Raw genomic sequence first — 19,929 nt, forward strand, 5'->3', positions numbered from 1 at the left:
ATCTCTCGGTCTTTCCCTCAACCCAGAGCTAGGGGACTCCCAAATGCTCTTCTTTGAAGACAAACTACTTTGATATCTTCTTACTTGAGACTCTAGATTCCATTAAAGAAAACTAATTGAACAGAAAAAAAAATCTGGATTCCGCATTCTATACCCTCTGAGCATTTTCCAGTTTGCCTGAGGACAGTACAGCATCATATTCATGTACATATGATTTATATGCAGTATGATAACAATTTCTTTTTCTGGCACAAATTAAGAATTTCTGTATGATAAATTCTTTAAAGAAAAACACCAAAAGACATATCATTCCTAAGATTGACATAATATTTTCCATTAATTCCAGTAAAGCTTGTTTTTTGGGGAAGTATAAGTAGGAGGGATTAGGATAGGAAATTAATTAATCTTTTTTTTTTCTCAGTTTTGCTGAAACGGCTCATAGTTTTAAAAGTCTGAGTGCTTCTACTCCTAGAATATTTAAGCATAGGCCGGGCACGGTGGCTCACGCCTGTAATCCCAGCACTTTGGGAGGCCGAGGCGGGCAGATCACTTGAGGCCAGGAGTTCGAGACCAACCTGGGCAACATGGTGAAACCCCGTCTCTACTAAAAATACAAAAATTAGCTGGGTGTCGTGGCGCATGCCTGTAATTCCAGCTGCTCGAGAGGCTGAGGCAGGAGAATTGCTTGAACCTGGGAGGCGGAGGTTGCAGTGAGCCAAGATCAAGCCACTGCACTCCAGCCTGGGTGACAGAGTGAGCCTCCATCTCAAAAAAAAAAAAAAAAAGAAAAGTAAAGAAAATTTAAGCATCAGCAGATGGGCTTAGTGGGTTGCGGAGCTGGAGGGGTAGGGGGTGATATATGGTTGGGCAGGTGGAAGTTGGTTATCATGGGTGACCAGCTGAGATTTCAGACATCTTCACAGCTGATGGCTCTGAAATGCCCTTAGGTGGGAAGGACACAGCACCACGAGGTTGGGAAGGCATTAAGGAGTCATGAAGCAGACGTAAAAGGCAAATTAGGAGGCCTTGGTCAGCTGCTGAAGGAGAGAGAGGCCCGCATAAAGAGCACAGAGGCGAGGGAGGGTGTCTGGGTCCCACATATATTGGGGGCCCGATCTCTGCACTTCCAGGCCACTCAGCCCGACTAGAGCCTCCGTGAGGGTCAGCTCCTCGTCCCCAAGGGAGGAGAGCAGCTCAGGTTGCAGGGGGAAAACACCCTCTTTATCCAGCAGGAAGTTCTGTTCCATCGTGCTCTCCACCTGGAGGGAATCAAAACAGCATGAAAAGAAAGAACTGGAAACCTCTCTCCTCTCCTAACTCACAAAAATCACAAGAAGGTTACATTCCCCTTATTAGAATTCCTTACTTTACCTTACATTACAACCCCATCTGGGTCTTTGAACAGCCCTATACAGTGGGCAGCACATTGATTTTTAGCCCCATTTTACAGAGGAATAAATTGAGACAGACTCAGACACATTAAAAAATTTGCTCACAGGCCAGGCGAGGTGGCTCACACCTGTAATCCCAGCACTTTGGGAGGCTGAGGTGGGCAGATCACCTGAGGTCGGGAGTTTGAGACCAGCCTGGCCAACATGGTGAAACCCTGTCTCTACTAAAAATACAAAATTAGCAGGGTGTGGTGGTGGGCGCCTGTAATCCCAGCTACTCGGGAGGCTGAGGCAGGAGAATCGCTTGAACCTGGGAGGCGGAGGTTGTGGTGAGCCAAGATCGCACCATTGCACTCCAGCCTGGGCAAAAAGAGTGAAACTCTATCTCAAAAAAAAAAAAAAAATTTGCTTACAATATTTGGCTAGGAATAAGCAAGGCCACAGTTTCTGTCTCTTCTCCCAAGATCAGGCTAATAAACCCAGATTATTACCCAGAAATTCAGTCTTCTACCTCTTGTGAAATAACAAAAAATGAGAAATAGAGAAAGGAGGAGTGGGCATAAGCCCCTGGGATAAGACAGGGATCCTCCAGAATGGCTCCATCCTTAGGCGAAATCTGCATCTCCACTGGCTGCAGCTACTCCCAGACTCTCCCCAGCATCTGCTGTTTTTCCCTCACCAGCTTTAGCTGCACGGGTAGGATCTTTTTCTCCATGGATTTCACCAGCAGCTTCTGTTGGGCTTCACTTAGCTCTGGAGAAAAAAAGCAGAGAAAGATGTGTGTTGCTGGTGCAGAGGGGACTACAGCCTCCAAATAGCGCACTTCCAGAATTTCAGCCTTCATTCATTGGATGTAATTACAACGCAGGTGTTAAGGGAGCCATAGCTGAGGGGTCCACTTTGGTCTTGGAGTCGGAGGGCAGGCTTCCTAAGGGGACAAACGTTTTGGCTTACACCTGAAGGACCACAGAGTTTTTCTAAGTGGAAAACTAGAAAATGTGGAGGGAAGAAGAGCTTTTAGGGGCAAGATAAGAAAATGTTACTCCCTGAAGTTAAAGCTAACAGGTATCAGGATAGAAGTGATGAGCTTAGCTATATGCAGAAATTTTAAATATGTTGCTGATAAAACTAGGGTTATTCAACCTCTATTAGCAAGACTAGGCTGTCTTCTCAGACTACCCAATGTGACCAAGCAAATCCTTAGGAATGAAACCAATTTTTTTTTTTTTTTTGATGGAGTCTCGCTCTGTTGCCCAGGCTGGAGTGCAATGGAGTGATCTCGGCTCACTGCACCCTCCCCCTCCTGGGTTCAAGCGATTCTCCTGCCTTAGCCTTCCGAGTAGCTGGGATTACAGGCACCTGCCACCACGCCCGGCTAATTTTTCTATTTTTGGAAGAGGCGGGGTTTCACCATGTTGGCCAGGCTGGTCTCGAACTCTTGATCACAGGTGATCCATCCACCTTGGCCTCCCAAAGTGCTGGGATTACAGGCATGAGCCACTGCAGCCAGCCATGAAACCAATTTATAAAAATGTAGATATAAACTACTTAACTGTGGTATAATTGGGCATTCATTCATTTATTCATCCATTTGGGAATTGATTCAAGCGATTCATTCCTATTACTGAAAAGGTCTATAAATGAAGACCTTATTTCCCACTTACCTGTTAGGGCTCCAACGAAATAGAGGATGGCGCCCATGGCCTCCTTTGATAGCAGGACATCTTTTGGGAGTGCCTCCAGGGTCACTTCATGTCCCTTGTCTAGAGCCCCTTCAAGCTGTGGGGGAAGGTGGGCGACTATTGAAGATAACATAGGAAAGGGCCCAACCCAGGGCCCAGCACATAATAACCCCTTGACATGCGGAAACTCTCTCCATTTCCTGATTTCTTTTTCGAGGCCTCATGTCCTGAAGAGTACTGGACTCCTGGGTTCCTTGTTTCCTGAGTTTTGGACTCTGGAAAGAGAAGGTTCCAGCCCCTCCAGCAGAAGGCCCTTCTGGCCATCAGAGGGAGCATGTGCCTTGGGGGAACCCACTGTTTGCCCTTTTCCAGGGGACAAAGGGAGGAGCAGTGGCCTGGCAGCCTTGGGGCACGTGGCCAGCCTTGGGGAAGGTATCTAAGGTGGACTCCCCTGGCCACCCACCTCCTGCCCCCGTCAGATCTCCCTACCTGCTGCAATACCCGCCCCCACCAAATCTTCACCAAAACATGCCTTCTCCCACCCTTCCCCACTTCCACTAGGTCCTCACTGCGAGCTCAAGGTCTTGTAGCTCCTTTTTCTTCCCTAGAAGTTTGCTGAGGGAGCTGAGCAGGGAGCTTTGCCCTACTCGGCTCAGCTTCTCCACTTGTTGGGTCTCTCTCTGAACTTCTTCTTTTAGTGTCCTGAAGCCTTCGTGTACGTCCCCTATGGGGACAATAATGGGACACACAGCCCTCCATCGGGCACCTTCCTCTCCAGTCAGCATTCCCCCTTCAGGGCTCCTACACTCAGCCCCCTTTAGGTACCCATGCTCTACCCCCCAGTTTGAGCCTGGCCCCATTTTTCTTTACCAAGGAACGCGGTGACAGAACTATCCACCAACCCTAACCTGAGGGTTGGGGCGAGAAGGTGGGCCAGGATGCATGTATCATCTAACCCAACAGTTAATCTTCCTGAGATCCCAGGCCTTATCCCATATCAGTACACACTTGACTTTTCTTTGAGACTCCAGCAAAAAGTGGAGAAAGAAGGTCTGTTTTCCCTTCCCATGAGTTAGCTGACGAAGAATGACTTCGCCTTCTCCTCTCTCTACCCCTAATGCTACCTCCATGCCAAAGTCTTGGGAGAAACTCACAAAGTTCCTTACCAACATCAGATGCCTGGATAACTGAGAAAAAAAGGAAAAAAAAAAAAAAAGATAAGAATGCAATCCTTCAGAATGGCAGCCATACCCAGGGGATGAGACACTAAGAGAGATGAGGAAATACATCCTGCCTGTCTCCTGGGAGAGCCCAGCTACCTTGTTCCTGGCATTACTGTGACTCAGTGGCTCTGGCCCCAGTTGCTGGGCGGCCGAGTTGCAGATGTGTGTGTAGCAGGTTATAGCTACTAAGACTCTTAATTTTTTTTTTTCTAGGCCAGGCTCAGTGGCTCACACCTGTGATCCCAGCACTTTGGGAGGCCAAGGTGGGAGGATCACCTGAGGTCAGGAGTTTGAGACCAGCCTGGCCAACATGGTGAAACCCCATCTATACTAAAAATTCGCCGAGTGTGGTGGCCCGCGCCTGTTATCCTAGCTACTCAGGAGGCTGAGGCACAAGAATTGCTTGAATCCGGGAGGCAGAGTTTGCAGTGAGTGGAGATCTCACCATTGCACTCCAGTCTGGGCAACAGAATGAGACTCTGTCTCAAGAAAAAAAAAAAAAAGGCCGGGCGCCGTGGCTCACGCCTGTAATCCCAATACTTTGAGAGGCTGAGGTGGGTGGATCACCTGAAGTCAGGAGTTCAAGACCTGACTGACCAACATGGTGAAACCCCATCTCTACTAAAAATACAAAAAATTAGCAGGGCATGGTGGCGGGTGGCTGTAATCCCAGCTACTCCGGAGGCTGAGGCAGGAGAATCACTTGAACCGGGGAGGTGGAGGTTGCAGTGGACTGAGATTGCGCCACTAACACTCCAGGATGGGCAACAAGAGTGAAACTCCATCTAAAAAAAAAAAATTTTTTTTTAAATAGAGACATTGTCTCACTATGTTGCCCAGGCTGGTCTTGAACTCCTGAGCTCAAGGGATCCTCCTGCCTCAGCCTCCCAATGTGCTGGGATTATAGGCGTGAATCACTGTGCCTGGCTGCTACTAAGGCTGTTGAGGACAAAGGTCTCAGGTGTCAGACCACCTGGGCATCTTGTCCAAAGACTCCCCCTTTCCACTGCTTTTTCCCAAGCTATTGGAATTTCTGCCATGTTTCGGGGACAATTATTTGCTGAGATTCGCTCTGCTATTTCCCTGTCAGTCCTGTCAGAAGGAAAGAAAAAGACTGGAGTTTTAAAATTTGGAGTCAAGAAAGTTTCAGTGGAATGAAAGGAAACACTTACGGATGACCTTCTCCTCTCCTGACTTTTCTGAAGACAGAAAAAATGCACATCTGTCAGCACAAAACCCATTTTTGCCTTTTCATCTAAAACAGTCTTCAAGGCAGTTTCATCAGTGATCATTATAAAAACACAGGGAGATTATGCTAGCTCATCCACCCCCATGATTCGGGAACACACTCTGTCTCCAAGTCTTACTTCTGCTTCTGACTGTGCCTTCCGGTCTCTGTCAGTTTCTATATCTCTCTGGGACAGTATTTATATGCCTCTATCTGTCTTTCCTAAAGTTGAGGCTAGGTATTCTTAGGGACTTGGGAAACAAAAGCAGAGGCTCCTTGGGGGATTATAGTATAAGCTAGGAGAGGGTGGAGGATTTTGGCAGATAATGTCAGGGGTAGGGCGGAAGATGTGGGAAGCCTGTAAGCAATTTCACTTACCTCCAGGAGGGAAGGTTTGCATGTTATCATTGCAGATATGTGGAATATCTGTGAAGGGCAAGGGAGGGAGGGTGGGAGGACACTTAGCAGCTGCCCCCCATTCCCTTCTTCAGTCTCAAGCCAAAGGGCTCTGCTAAGGGCTAGGACCTTGCACCCCAAATGCTTCATTTAATTCCCAGCTTCAACCTCCATTGCTGGAAGCAATCTTTTCTTCCTTGATAAATTCTCTACTATGAGAACACTACTTTCTATCATCCATTCCAGTTTCTGTCTGTTTCCTCCTTTGGCCACAGACTTCTTGAGAGCAGAGGCAGTGCATGTTCATATTTGTACCCCCTCCCCCAATGACCACAGTGCCCAGCACCCAGAAGATGCTCAGAATCCAGGAGCCTCTTCACCCTTCTCTCCAGAGCAGGCTCCATGGCTGCAGTCGGATCACAGTACAATACACCCCCCTACTCATTCTCTGACATTTCCGCAAGAGGGGACCAGGGTGCCTCAGTACTGGTGCAGGTAATTCTCATCTTGTGGGGAGAACATGCGGGTCTCTGCTCACCCCACTCATCTTTGCCTTTGACCATCAGCTGTCTCACTCGAAAGGCCAGGACGCAGCCCTTGGGGATGGTTACAGCCTCCTTGTGATTTATGGATCCCTAGAATTAGACAATGAGAATTTGTGAATCTCTGGACATCTTAAGTATGAGATATTGGGAGCGCGAGTTGGGGGAGGTGCAGGGTCAGGGCTGAGAGCCTTCAGGGAGATAAGAAGCTGGAAGCCTTCAGTGGTGTCCCTGGTCTGGACTCTGAGGAAGGACTTCAAAGTCCTTGTGCTCATTTCTGCTGATTTTCCCTCTAGTGACCTGGTTCAGGTCAGTAGAGTCTAGTCAGGTCAGTTCTAGTTCCTGGTTCAGATGCGTGAAGGGAACTGGGCAGACCTGCTCCATCTCCTGCCTGTACATCACCCTAGAGCTTCCATCCAAACCCTGGCTCCTTCTTCCTCTTCACCATCTGTCCCATGCTTACCTCTTTCAGGACGCCTTCCATGACTAAGCCCTACTCCTGGCTCCAAATCCCAAATCATCCCTTGAATATTCAGATGCAATAGATAGAGGTATGGAGACCATTCCTTATTTCCATTGGCTTTTCCAAGCCTGTGTTCTCTGGGCTTTAGCCTCTGTGTCTCCTCTATGAACCTGATGACTTTCTGAGAGTAAAGATGTCTCATCTTTGGAATGGGAGCAGCACGAAGGAAAACCCAGGAATGTGACTTTCCCCTTCCCCAGTAGTTCCCTGTGGCATCTGGCGCAGGGATCTGCCCTCACTGGGTGCCACTGACCAGGGAGGGGGCATGTGTCTGGGATTTGGATCTTTAAGAGCCGGGGGAAGGAGTGGCCCTTTTCAGCATCCTCGGTGGGCGCTGATCAGGCAAAGCTAATGAAGCCTCCAAGGAGGGGCTGAATGTAAATGTGTATGTGTGAGTGTGAGTGTGAGAGTGTGTGTGTGTGTGTTTGAATCAAACCTGTAGCCCCAATGGGGCAAAGAAGGGGAGGGAGAAGCAGGCCTCTGCCTTGCTGGCTCGCTCCAGTGTGACCTCCTGCACCGTCTCCACCACCTCCATCACCACATACAGGTTCTCCCCTTGACCTTGCATCTCCTTCAGGAATGGGTGGTCTGCTGCCAGCTTCCTGTTGCAGGAGAAACATAAGGGAACCGTTCAGAGCTCCTTCCTGCCTGTACCACACCCTCCTCTTTCCTTCTGTCATTCCCAGGAACTAGACATTGTGGTGGCAGGGAAGGAGTGAGGACTCTGGACTAGGGCTGAGGTTGAAACCCAGATCTCATGCTTACTGGCAGGGCAGCTTCTCTGAGTCTTAATTGCCTCATCTATGAAATGAGTATAATGATGCTGACCTCCTGGGTTGCTCAGAGATAAACTCGGTAATTGTCTGGGCCAGCACCTGGCCGGGAACAGGGCCTCTTGGGTGCTTCTTACCCCCTTTTCCTCCAGTTCGGGGGTAGATGCTCCCCCCCTCTTTCCTCCCCATTCATCTCTCTGGGATCCTTTCTCTCCACATCTTATGCTCTCTCTTGCTGTTAACACCAGTTCCTCCTCTCCACTTGCTTCTTCTGTCTGCTTCCATATATAAACGTGTCCCTAATCCTAACAAATTTGTTTGCTTTGATCATGCCACTCCCTCAAATTACTACCCTATTTTTTTCCTTCATTTCATTGGCAAATATATCAAAAAAATTCTTTTTTTTTTTTTGAGACGGAGTCTCACTCACTCTGTCACCCAGGCTGGAGTGCAGTGGCACGATCTTGGCTCACTACAACCTCTGCCTCCCGGGTTCAAGCGATTCTTCTCCCTCAGCCTCCTGAATAGCTGGGATTACAGATGTGAGCCACCATGCCCGGTCCACCTAAATTCTTTATAATTTGCCTTGTATTTCCACTACTCAGCTGAAATTACAATGATCTCTTACCTATCAGTCTCAATGACCTCGCCTAACTCTGTGCAATACTCGATCCTGCTGTGGAAACCCTCCGTGCAACGCTGGCTTCTCTTGGCTTCCAGTCACACTGTACCACCCTGGCTCAACTCCAGTACTTCTAGTTTCTAAATCTTATCCATTCTGTCTGCACTTCATTTTCCAGTTTCTTTGGTTCTCTAAAATTTTATGTTCTGTAAGATTCTGTTCTCAGTCCTGTTTTCTCAACTCCCTCTAAAAGCTCCCCACACCCAACTCACTCCTACAGTTTTTTCTTTTTTTTTTTTTTTTTTAAGGTCCCACTCTGTTGCCCAGGCTGAAGTGCAGTGGCTCGATCATAACTCACTGCAGACTTGAGCTCTTGGGCTTAAGTGATCCCCTTGCCTCAACCTCCTGAGTAGCTGGGACTCTAGGCGCACCACCATGCCCGGCTAATATTGCATTTTTTGTGGAGATGGGGGTTTCACTCTCTTGCCCAGGCTGGTTTGAACTCCTGGGCTCAAGCAATCCTGCCTTGGCTTCCCAAAGTGCTGGGCTTACGGGAGTGAGACTCCTCCCCTGGCTCCTACAGTTTTAATCTTTATAGTGCTGATTACCTTGTGTGTATCTTCACTTTGACCTCTTTCCTGAGCTCCAGGCCCTTATTTCCAATCACCTGTTCAACATGCTCAGCTGATGTCTCAGCAGAACCAGAAACTCAAAACATCCAAAAGGAACTCACAATCTCCAAATCTACCTCTAACCTGTGTCTTCCTGTTTGTCACCTGTAATGGTACCTTTAATGTCCTATAATGTCACAACCTGGGTAAAATCTCACAGTCACCTTTGACAAAACCCTTTCCCTCATCCTGCAATCAGCTACCAAGCCCAGGCCATTCTATCACCGTTGGCAATGGGCATTGCATCCATTCCTCCCTCTTCACTCCTCTTGCCCTTCCCCAGCTCGGGTCCTCAGTTTTCATTGCTCATGGGATAGAAGAACAGTGTCTTGGCTGGGGGTGGTGGCTCACGCCTGTAATCCCAGCACTTTGGGAGGCCGAGGTAGGTGGATCACCTGAGGTCAGGAGTTCGAGACCAGCCTGGCCAACATGGTAAAACCCCATCTCTTCCAAAAATACGAAAATTAGCTGGATGTGGTGGCGTGCGCCTGCAATCCCAGCTACTCAGGAGGCTGAGGCAGGAGGACTGCTTGAACCTGGGAAGCGGAGGTTGCAGTGACCTGGTATCGTGTCACTGCACTCCAGCCTGTGCAACAGAGAGAGACTCCGTCTCAAAAAAAAAAAAAAAAAAAAAAAAAAGACCGGGCGCAGTGGCTCACGCCTGTAATCCCAGCACTTTTGGGGGCTGAGGCAGGCAGATCACCTCAGGTCAGGAGTACAAGACCAGCCTGACTAACATGGTGAAACCCCATCTCTACTAATAATACAAAAATTAGCCGGGTGTGGTGGCTCACGAGCCACCTTACCTCCTTCTTTCAACCACTACTTAACTGGGATTACTTCCCTGTAATCCCAGAACTTTGGGAGGCCGAGGCGGACAGATCACAAAGTCAGGAGTTCGAGATGAGCCTAGCCAATATGGTGAAACTCCGTCTCTACTAAAAATATAAAAAATTAGCTGGGTGTGGTGACAGACACCTGTAGTCCCAGCTACTTGAGAGGCTGAGGCTGGATAATCGCTTGAACCTGGGAGGCGGAGTTTGCAGTGAGCTGAGATCGTGCCACTGCACTCCAGCCTGGGCGACAGAGCGAGACTCCATCTCAAAATAAATAAATAAATAAAATAAATAAATAAAAAATTATCCGGGCGTAGTGGCGGGCACCTGTAAACCCAGCTACTCATGAGGCTGAGGCAGGAGAATTGCTTGAACCTGGGAGGCGGAGGTTGCGGTGAGCCGAGATTGCACCACTGCACTCCAGCCTGGGCAACAAGAGCGAAAAACTGTTTCAAACAAAAAAAGAAGAAAAGTGTCTTGCCTTGTCTGACTGCTTCAAACCCCTGTTCCTCTTCCCCTATCTGACACACTTCCTCCATCTGGCTGGATTAGTCATGGGACACATCAGAACATTTTCAGGATCTTCCTGGTGCCTACAATTCAGTCTCCTGGAGCTGCCACTTGCCTCTTCCATGGTTTGGGTTCACCTGCATTTCCTGCTCGTTCTACTCGCACCTCTTCCGCCCCTGCTATGCTGGCTGTTCCTGGCCCTTGGTGGTTTTGAGATTGCTCACCTGTGTGCCTTCATAATACCCTTCTCCCAGCCCTGCATGCCCAACTTCTGCTCATCTTTCAAGGCCCAAAACAGAGGCTGCCATGTCTGTGAGATCTTCCCTTATTTCCCCAGCCAGAAGTCCCTTTGACCTGCCACAAGACTCAGTCAAACCATCCCTACAGCACTTAGCACTTCTTGGCTTTGATTATAATTACTGTTGCACAGGTTTTTAAAATTTTCACCTTCCTAAACTGCAAGGTTCTTGGACAAAGATGTTCTAGGCGCACCCCAGCCCGTAGTAGAGTGCTTTACTATACACATGCTTGCTGGATGACTACCCCGGCCTTTCCTTCTGGCCTTCACAGTCCTTACCTCCTTCTTTCAACCACTACTTAACTACTTAAAAGTCAGTTCCCGTGTCAAGCCAAACATCCGTGGTGCCCAGCATCAATGTGGCACCTGCCACACCCTTTGTGCTGTGGGGCAGCATTCCCGAGGGCGTGCTTAGTGTGTATTGGGGTCAGGCAGGAGGCTTCATTTATGGGAGCAGAACACAGTGCTCAGGTCTCAGCTGGGGGCAGTTAAGACACATCCCTCCTTTTTCTAGTGTATTGCATAGTCTTAGAGTTAGAAGGAGCCTTAGAGATGATCATTCAATCCTGTCATTTTGCAGAAAAGAAAACTGAGGTCCCAAGAGAAGTGACTTTTCCAAGATCACACAGCAAGCTAGTGTGGACATCGTCTTCCCTGTGCATGCGTGACAGTGGGGAGGTGGTCCTGGAGACGGTGGCAGCAGCGGGAGGTGTGACTAGGAAATGGCCTGGATGCAGCCATGGGCCAGAAGGGTTGTCTCCAAGAGCTCCCCTGTCATGACCACATTGGCAAAGGTCAGTGCAAGGGTCCTACCTTTCAACTCAAGGCCCCAAGCACCATTTCCATGCACTGCCCCACCCACATCCCGGGAGACCCTCGGTCCCGCCCACTCTCACCTCTCCTGCAAGGTCTCCAGGGCCTTGGGAGCCACACTGAGTGTCTGGACCTCCAGAGTGCTGTTCTGCGAGAGCCCTGCCGTTCCCTTCACCTTCACCGTCTTTGGTACATCCACATCTCCCTCCACTCGGGTGTCCAGCATATTCTTAAAGCCAAAATTCCCAGTGTCTGTTGGGTCTGCAGGAGGGAAAAGACAAAAGGGGCTGGGCTGGCTGGGTGCAGTAACTTATGCCTGTAATCCCAGCATTTTGGGAGGCCAAGGTGGAAGGATTGCTTGAGCCCAGGAGTTTGAAACCAGCCTGGGCAACAAAGCAAGAACCCATCTCTACAAAAACAAACAAGTAAATAAATAAAAGAGGCTGAGCTGAGAGGTATCCCCCCGACCACCAGCCTCCTCAGCTCCTGATGATGACTTTGGGCTAGATGACATCTAATCACCTCTGGCCAGAGGGAGCTTTGAGGTCCTCCTTGCAGGCCAGGTGCCCAGTCCCTGTCCCTCAGTATCCCTCAGTTCCCAGCCCCACTTGAGGCTGACCTGAAGGTGAGCTGCCGGGCTCAAGCACATCCAGCAGTGTGTAGTCGGTGCGGACGTACCGGGCCCCCCAGAAGAGTGTGCTCTTCCTCTTCCTCAGCACCAGGCAGAAGGGATGGAAGCGCTTGAAGTCGATGAGGCTGTCAAGTGGTGTCAGGTCCCCTCGAGGGTTTAGCTGTCTGGCCAGGGCCCGGGTGACATTTTCAAACATGGTCATTGTCTCTGTGGAGGTGGGGAGACAGGAGAGTGTCAAGGTGGCTGCCAAGGCTGCCAAGGAGCCCGGGATATAGGCTGGGCCCCTGCAGAGAGAGTTTACCCGGCTCTGGGGCAGGGAGAGCTCTTAGAGATGCCTGGATTGTCTCATGTCACAGCTGGAAAGAATCAAGGGAGTCTGCATTTTATGATGAGGAACCTAGGGCTGGAGAGTTGAAAGAGTTGCCCCAAAGTCCCATAGATGGCCAGCAAAGCCACACCTCCCTTTTCTTTGTCAAGGGCATTTTTCTCACTCCACGCTCATTTTCTTCACTGCCACGGAGCCCAGCTGGAGCACTTCTTTTCTTTCTTTTCTTTTCTCTTTCTTTCTTTCCTTCCTTCCTTCCTTCCTTCCTTCCTTCCTTCCTTCCTTCCTTCTTTCTTTCCTCTTTCTTTCTTCCCCCCCTCCCTTCCTTCCTTCCTTCCCTTCCTTCCTTCCCTCCACCTCGCCTTTCCTTGCTTTGCTTTCTTCTCTTTTCTTCCGAGACAGGGTCTTACTCTGTTGCCCAGGTTGGAGTGCAGTGGCGTGATCACAGCTCACTGCAGCCTTGACCGCCAAGGCTTGATTGATCCTCCCACTTCAGCCTCCGGAGTAGCTGGGACTGCAGTCATGCACTTGGCTAATTTTTAATTTTTTTTTTGTAGAGACAGAGTCTCACTATGTTTCCCAGGCTGGTCTCAAACTCCTGGCTCAAGTGATCCTCCCACCTCAGCCTCCCGAAGTGCTGGGATTACAGGTGTGAGCCACTGCGCCTGGTCTAGAGCATTTATTTAGCAATGGAAGTAAAGCTTTCTCTCACACCAGAGACTAGCAATAGCCAGAGTCGGAGGACACCAGGGGAGGGAAGGAGATGCTGCTGGCAACAAGAGCCTGGGTGGCCAAGCTGTTCACCTGCCCCAGTTGCCCTTTCCATGTGTGGGTTACACTTCCCTGCACCCTGTCCTTCCCTCATGCGTGCCACAGGTATGAGTAGACCCACTCCCCTCTCACAGCCCCTGGGGGATGCCTGGATCCAGACTTTTTTTTTTCTTTTTGAGATGGAGTCTTACTCTGTTGCCCAGGGTGGAGTGCAGTGGTGCCATCTCGGCTCCCTGCAGTCTCCACCTCTCAGATTCAAGTGATTCTCCTGCCTCAGCCTCCCGAGTAGCTGGGACTGCAGGTGTGTGCCACCACACCTGGCTAATTTTTGTATTTTTAATGGAGACAGGGTTTCACCATGTTGGTCAGGCTGGTCTCGAACTCCTGACCTCAGATGATCCGCCCTCCTTGACCTCCCAAAGCACTATGATTACAGGTGTGAGCCTCTGCGCCCAGCCAGGATCCAGGCATTTTGATGCTCTTCACCTTTGCCCCCTCTGCTTACAATACCCGCTTCCGGATCTGAAGACTCCCTAGTCCTCCGCTAACGCTCAATTCAGGTCACCTCCTGGAACCTCTTCCCTCAGTCCTCCAGGCAGCTGGTGACTGTATCTGTGTTTCCAAAGCGCTCTTCTGATGCACCTTCCTGTTGTTATGATCTGTTCACCTGACCCTATCAGCAACTCGTCTGTGACTTCCCAGAGGGCAGGAAATGGGTCTTAGTCACCTCTGCAGCAGCAAGTACCACACCTGGCACAGAGTTCGAGCTTGGCAAATGTGTGTGGAAAGAACCAATGAATGTGGCCCTGAGAGATGTGCGCTAGGGTGAGAGGGCCCTGGAGAATGTGGGGCCCATGGGAACCTGAGAGGCAACATTTTTTTTTTCTTTTTGAGACGGAGTTTCATTCTTGTTGCCCAGGCTGGAATGCAATGGCATGATCTCGGCTCACTGCAACCTCCATCTCCTGGGTTCAAGTGATTCTCCTGCCTTAGTCTCCCAGGTAGCTGGGATTACAGGCGCCTGCCACCATGCCCAGCTAATTTTTGTGTTTTTAGTAGAGACGGTGTTTCACCATGTTGGCCAGGCTGGTCTTGAACTCCTGACCTCAGGTGATCCGCCCATCTCACCCTCCCAAAGTGCTGGGATTACAGGTGTGAGCCACCGCACCTGACCTGAGGGTCAACATCTTAAGTCTCTGTCTTTGAAGTTTGAGTCCAGGTGCTCTGGCTGGGTGGCCGATCGGCACACCCCAGTTATCCCCGTGGGTGGAAGAGGCCACACCAGCTGGCGTGGAAGCATCCCACATCCACCACAGGCACTTCACAGCAGCAGAGGGGGCAGGAAGCACGGCACAGATGCGTGGGGCTGTTCTGCCAGCTTCAAGGTGCTTTTTTTTTTTTTTTTACCCTCATTCCTGGGAGGGCCAGGATGGGGCAGGACAACCTCCTGGTGCCACCTGGGTGCACCTGGGAAGGGCTTGGGCAACAGCAGCCTCCTCTTCACCGGAGAGATGTCCACAGGCCTGCCTCTCCCTTCCCTCCCCAAGGCCTATCGGGATACTTATCCCACTGGACTCTAGGGGAGTTCCATTCCCTTCTTGGTCCACCCATCTTCCTGTGTCCTCAGAGCACCCCTGCCTTCCCTGCTGTCATCAAGTTCTTACCTGGGAGCGGGGCTGGGTCCTATCCAGCAGCTGGGTCTGGGGTGAGGGCCTAGGGCTCACTGGGTCTGTAGGTTGAGAGGATGACCATCCCTTGCCAGGACAGGCTGTTTTATGCAGGGACAGAGGCTTCCGGGGACCCCGCCTGCCCTAGTGACCCCACCCCCCTCCCACTCCACTTCCTGGAGAACAGCATCAACCTGTTCCACGTGTGCCCTGGCCTCCTGAGGGCTGAGGGGGTGGATAGGGAGCTGCCAGGCAGGTGCCAGCGTGGGTGGGGGTAGCCAAGGCTGATAGAGAGGTGGCAGCTGGAGGTTGGCTTGTGGATTGAGAGGAAGGCAGGTGCCTTTGGGAGGGGTGCAGAGGGAGGCAGTGGGAGTGTGTGTGTGTGTGTGTGTGTGTGTGTGTGTGTGACCAGGGATGGCATCTCTGTTCTGTCATCATCACTGTCATTGGGGAGCATCTCGGATTCATGGTGGGGGTCTGCGGGTGTCCTGGGATAGGGATTCCTGTATGTCCACACATTCCAGTAGAGAGCAGAGCATCTGCAGTGCCGCCCTCCATCCTGGGCTTGTCAGCCTGTGTGTATTGCTGCCTTACTCCATTTGTTTTAGCTACATAGACATAACTCTGATACCGCTAGAAGCAGATGTCTGAGTAGGCAGAGATGGAGTTAGACCAAATGGGTTTGTGTTGTTTAGTGTTCAGTGTCTCTGCTTCTCACAGAATATTGTATACACACATCAGCATATCCGTAGGCAGGGGCACAGCGATATTCATGGAAAAGCCCAGGAGGCTTGTCGTGGGCTTTCAGATGTTGCACCAGAGGTCACTCAGGTCCTCCTCTTAGCTTAAATCTCTGCCTAGAAGGAATTTTAAAGGAATTTCAAATGTTGCCTACATGGTCACATTGCTAGAGGACAGAATAAGGGACTTACAAGCAAGGCCCTTACAGTGCTGGGCCATGTGGCCATGCATATGTGCAGGTATAACCTGACACAGCAGAGCCTTCCTGCTCCCACCTTGAGGCTCTTCTTAGTACCACTCATGGAAAAAGAAACGCAACCCTGAATGCTGTGAAGAGTAAATTCCATCTTTTTTTTTTTTTTTTGAGAAGGAGTCTCGCTCTGTCCTACAGGCTGGAGTGCAGCGGTGCAATCTCAGCTCACTGCAACTTCCACCTCCCGGGTTCAAACAGTTCTCTGCCTCAGCCTCCCGAGTAGCTGGGATTACAGGCATGCACCACCATGCCTGGCTAGTTTTGTATTTTTATTAGAGACGGGGTTTCGCCATGTTGGCCAGGAGGGTCTTGATCTCCTGACCTCATGATCCGCCCGCCTCGGCCTCCCAATGTGCTGGGATTACAGGATGAGCCACCGCGCCCGGCCAATTCCATCTTTACTGAAGGTTTCCTTGAGGGGCTGATGGTGAATGAGACTAGACCATTCCACACTTAGGAAAACTCCCTAAAATAGTCATCACTCCACTTGCGTCCCCAAAGTCTCATTCAATATGACAGATGCTCCCAAATATCTCTTCTCTATGTCTTGAAACAGAACAAAGCCAAGCCTTGCCTCTGCCTCTCTGGTCCCTGCTCACTCTCTTTTTCTTTACATGCTTTCCCATCCACCCTACACCTTTTTGAGACAGGGCCTCGCTCTGTCACCCAGGCTGGAGTGCGGTGGCTTGATCACGGCTCACTGCAGCCACCCAACACTTCATCCTCCTTCCACAGCTCCAGCCATTCCAGCAATCAAATGTCCCTTCTCCTTAGGAGAGGCAGAGGTGGGGGCTTGAGTGTGTGGGAAGGTTGTCGTTAGGCTGGGTGCGGTGGTTCACGGCTGTAATTCCAGCACTTTGGGAGGCAGAAGTGGGTGGATCACCTGAGGTCAGGAGTTCGAGACCAGCCTGGTCAACATGAGGGAAACACCATCTCTACCAAAACTGCAAAAATTAGCTGGGCGTGGTGGCAGGTGCCTGTAATCCCAGCTACTTGGGAGGCTGAGGCAGGAGAATCACTTGAACCCGGGAGGTGGAGGTTGCAGTGAGCTGAGATCGTGCCACTGCATGCCAGGCTGGGCGACAGAGCAAGACTCCGATTCAAAAAAAAAAAAAAAAGAAAAAGAAAAAAAAGGTTGTCGTTAGTCATCTGGTCCCTATCACAAGCACATATTTACATAGAAACCTGTTGTCTGTGTTATAGTCTTTTCATCTCTGTCTGTTTTCCTGGATTTCCACCTCTTCCTCCTTGTATCTCTCAGCCACTACACTGACGTGATGCCTGCATTTCAGCATATCGTCCTGAGGCTGTGCAGTCTCCTTATGCCTTAATCAGCTCCGGGGAAGGTAGTCCCACTCCCACCCTCTCACCAGCTTAGCATTGCCTCGGTCAGACTTTTGGGAGTTTCTTCCCAGTGACTACCCTTCTCCCACTGGCTGCAGGCCAAGGTTCCTAGTCTAGTGGATTCTGCAAAGATCTGGAGAACAGTGGCATCTAAAAGCCACACGTGGCTCTGCTCTCCCCAAGGACCCGCAAAGCCCATCTAGTCAGCTTTCTCTCCTCTGACCGGGAAGTCTTGCTTCTCTCATTTCTCCCGCCTTCAGTCTGATCTCAGAGCACTCTGCCGGGCCTGTCCTCACACTCCTGGTGTCGTCCCGACCCTGCCTGCACCACATTGTCCCATTCCCCCAGACTGCCTACTGGTATTCCAAGCAGGGGGCTTGGTGAGTTCAAGGCAGGGAGGAGATATATGGGCTTGTGGGGTCAGCCAGGTTGAAGTTCTTGTGCTTTTGGAATGAAAATATCCACATTTAGGCTTGTCTTGGTGGTGCTCCTTCCTCCCATCCAGGGTGCCCTGCCTCTTTTTCTTTCTTTCTTTTTTTTTTTTTTTTTTTTGAGATGGAGCCTCACTCTGTCTCCCAGGCTGGAGGGCAGTGGTGTAATCTCGGCTCACTGCAACCTCCGCCTCCTGGGTTCAAGCAATTCTCCTACCTCAGCCTCCCGAGTAGCTGGGATTACAAGCACATGCCACCGCTCCCAACTAATTTTTGTATTTTTAGTAAAGACGGGGTTTCAACCCTGTTGGCCAGGCTGGTCTCGAACTCCTGACCTCAGGTGATCCACCCACCTCGGCCTCTGAAGGTGCTGGGATTACAAGCGTGAGCTAGCGTGCCCAGCTGCGTCTTTTTCTTTTCTTTCTTTCTTTCTGTTTTTTTTTTTTTTTTTTTTGAGACAGGTTCTCACTCTGTTGCCCAGGCTGGAGTGCAGTGGTGCAGTCATGGCTCACTGCAGCCTTGACTTCCTGGGCTAAAGGGATTCTCTCATCTCAGCGCCCGCTCCCTGCTCCCAGTACCTGGAACTATAGGCATGTGTCACCACACCTGGCTTTTTTTTTTTTTTTTTTTTGAGATGGAGTCTTGCTCTTATCGCCCAGGCTGGGGTGCAATGGCACAATATTGGCTCACTGCAACCTCCGCCTCCCGGGTTCAAGCGATTCTCCTACCTCAGCCTCCAAAATAGCTGGGATTACAGGCACGCACCACCACGCTTGGCTAATTTTTTGTATTTTTAGTAAAGACGGGGTTTCACCATGTTAGCCAGGATGGTCTCGATCTCCTGACCTCGTGATCCGTCCGCCTCGGCCTCCCAAAGTGCTAGGATTACAGGCTTGAGCCACTGCGCCTGGCCATGCCTGGCTCACTTTTTAATTTTTTGTAGAGAAGGGAGTCTCCCTATGTTGCTCAGGCTGATCTTGAACTCCTAGGCTCAAGCAGTCCTCCTGCCTCGGTCTCCCAAAGTGCTGGGGTCACAGGCGTGAGCCACTGCGCCCGGCCTGGGGCAGAATTTAAATTGTACTGGCGGATATTTAAGTTAGACTGCCTTGTAAGGACGCTTCAGGTCAATTAAAAGAGACAATAAGGAAGCAGGAGGTCATGGGGTGAGTGCTGCTCAGGCAGGCGGTAAACTTTGCTCTCTACCTCCCTCTGGTGGTCAATTAAGGTAGTGATGGACAATGATCACCTCTGATTTAGAGACCAAGCTTGTGACTATGTAGGGTTGTTAGGAGACAGGGATCAGGAGAGGGAATTGATTTAGGAGAGGAAGCCCCAGGCACCTGCCCCGTGGGACCATTTCTGTCTCTCTGACCCATAGAGTGCACTGCAGACAGACACAGTCATTGGGACAGGGCATTATTTCCTTACTCATTTTCCCTTTTGTTATTGTTTTTGTTGTTGTTTTTTGAGACCGAGCCTCACACTGTTGCTGGCTGGAGTGCAGTGGCACAATCTCGGTTCACTGCAACCTCCACCTCCCAGGTTCAAGTGATTCTCCTGCCTCAGCCTCCCGAGTACCTGGGACTACAGGTGCGCACCACCACACCGGGCTATTTTTTGTGTTTTTAGTAGAGATAAAGTTTCACCACATTGGCCAGGCTGGTCTCGAACTCCTGGCCTCAAGTGATGCGCCCACCTTGGCCTCCCAAATTGCTGGGATTACAAGTGTGATCCACTGTGCCTGGCCTCCTTTTTATTATTGTTGATTTCCCCCTCAGCAAGGGGTCAGAGGAAACAGAGAAAAGTAGATTATGGGCATTCATGGAAGTCACAAACTCTGGCCAGAATGGGAAGAAGCTGGCACTCTGGGAGTTGGGAGGGCAAGGAGAATGTTGTAGGATTTGGAGCCTACTTGAAGGGTGCAGGATAACTGGAGCATTTGCAAGAAGTGATCCCTCACATGAACATATTCCCAGACCTGCCCTGAACAAAAGGAGGTGGAATGGTAATGGTTAGGGATGAAGACAGGCTGGGCTGGGGCATGACTGCCTGGTGGAGGCGCAGGAAGAATGCTTCCTAGGGATGCTGTGTTTTATCTCTCATATGGGAGGTTGGATGTTTGGGGGTGCAGATCATAGATTGTGAGCTAGACTTCCATAAATTCTCCTTTCTGAACAGAGTAAAGCTCCCATACTCTTTCCTTATTCTCTAAAATGCTTTAACGTTTCTTCCCAAATTCCCAAATCAGCTTTGGAGTC

The 19,929-nt window shown here is 50.3% G+C and overlaps 1 protein-coding gene across 1 annotated transcript; it reads right to left on the minus strand.

Annotated features, from left to right (window-relative positions):
• Positions 1 to 309: 309 nt before the first annotated feature.
• On the minus strand, positions 310 to 19,355 carry GSDMA (gasdermin A). Its single transcript, XM_055101287.3, has 11 exons — positions 12,128 to 19,355; positions 11,592 to 11,769; positions 7,422 to 7,587; positions 6,459 to 6,555; positions 5,903 to 5,950; positions 5,469 to 5,495; positions 4,240 to 4,260; positions 3,643 to 3,797; positions 3,056 to 3,170; positions 2,071 to 2,144; positions 310 to 1,259 (listed from the first exon to the last, which is right to left on the minus strand). The coding sequence occupies exons 1-11, from the start codon at positions 12,339 to 12,341 to the stop codon at positions 1,017 to 1,019; spliced, it is 1,338 nt and encodes a 445-aa protein (XP_054957262.2). The 5' UTR covers positions 12,342 to 19,355; the 3' UTR covers positions 310 to 1,016.
• Between the last annotated feature and the right edge of the window lie 574 nt (positions 19,356 to 19,929).

This window comes from Pan paniscus, chromosome 19 (assembly GCF_029289425.2).
Source record: "Pan paniscus chromosome 19, NHGRI_mPanPan1-v2.0_pri, whole genome shotgun sequence".
NCBI lineage: Eukaryota > Metazoa > Chordata > Mammalia > Primates > Hominidae > Pan > Pan paniscus.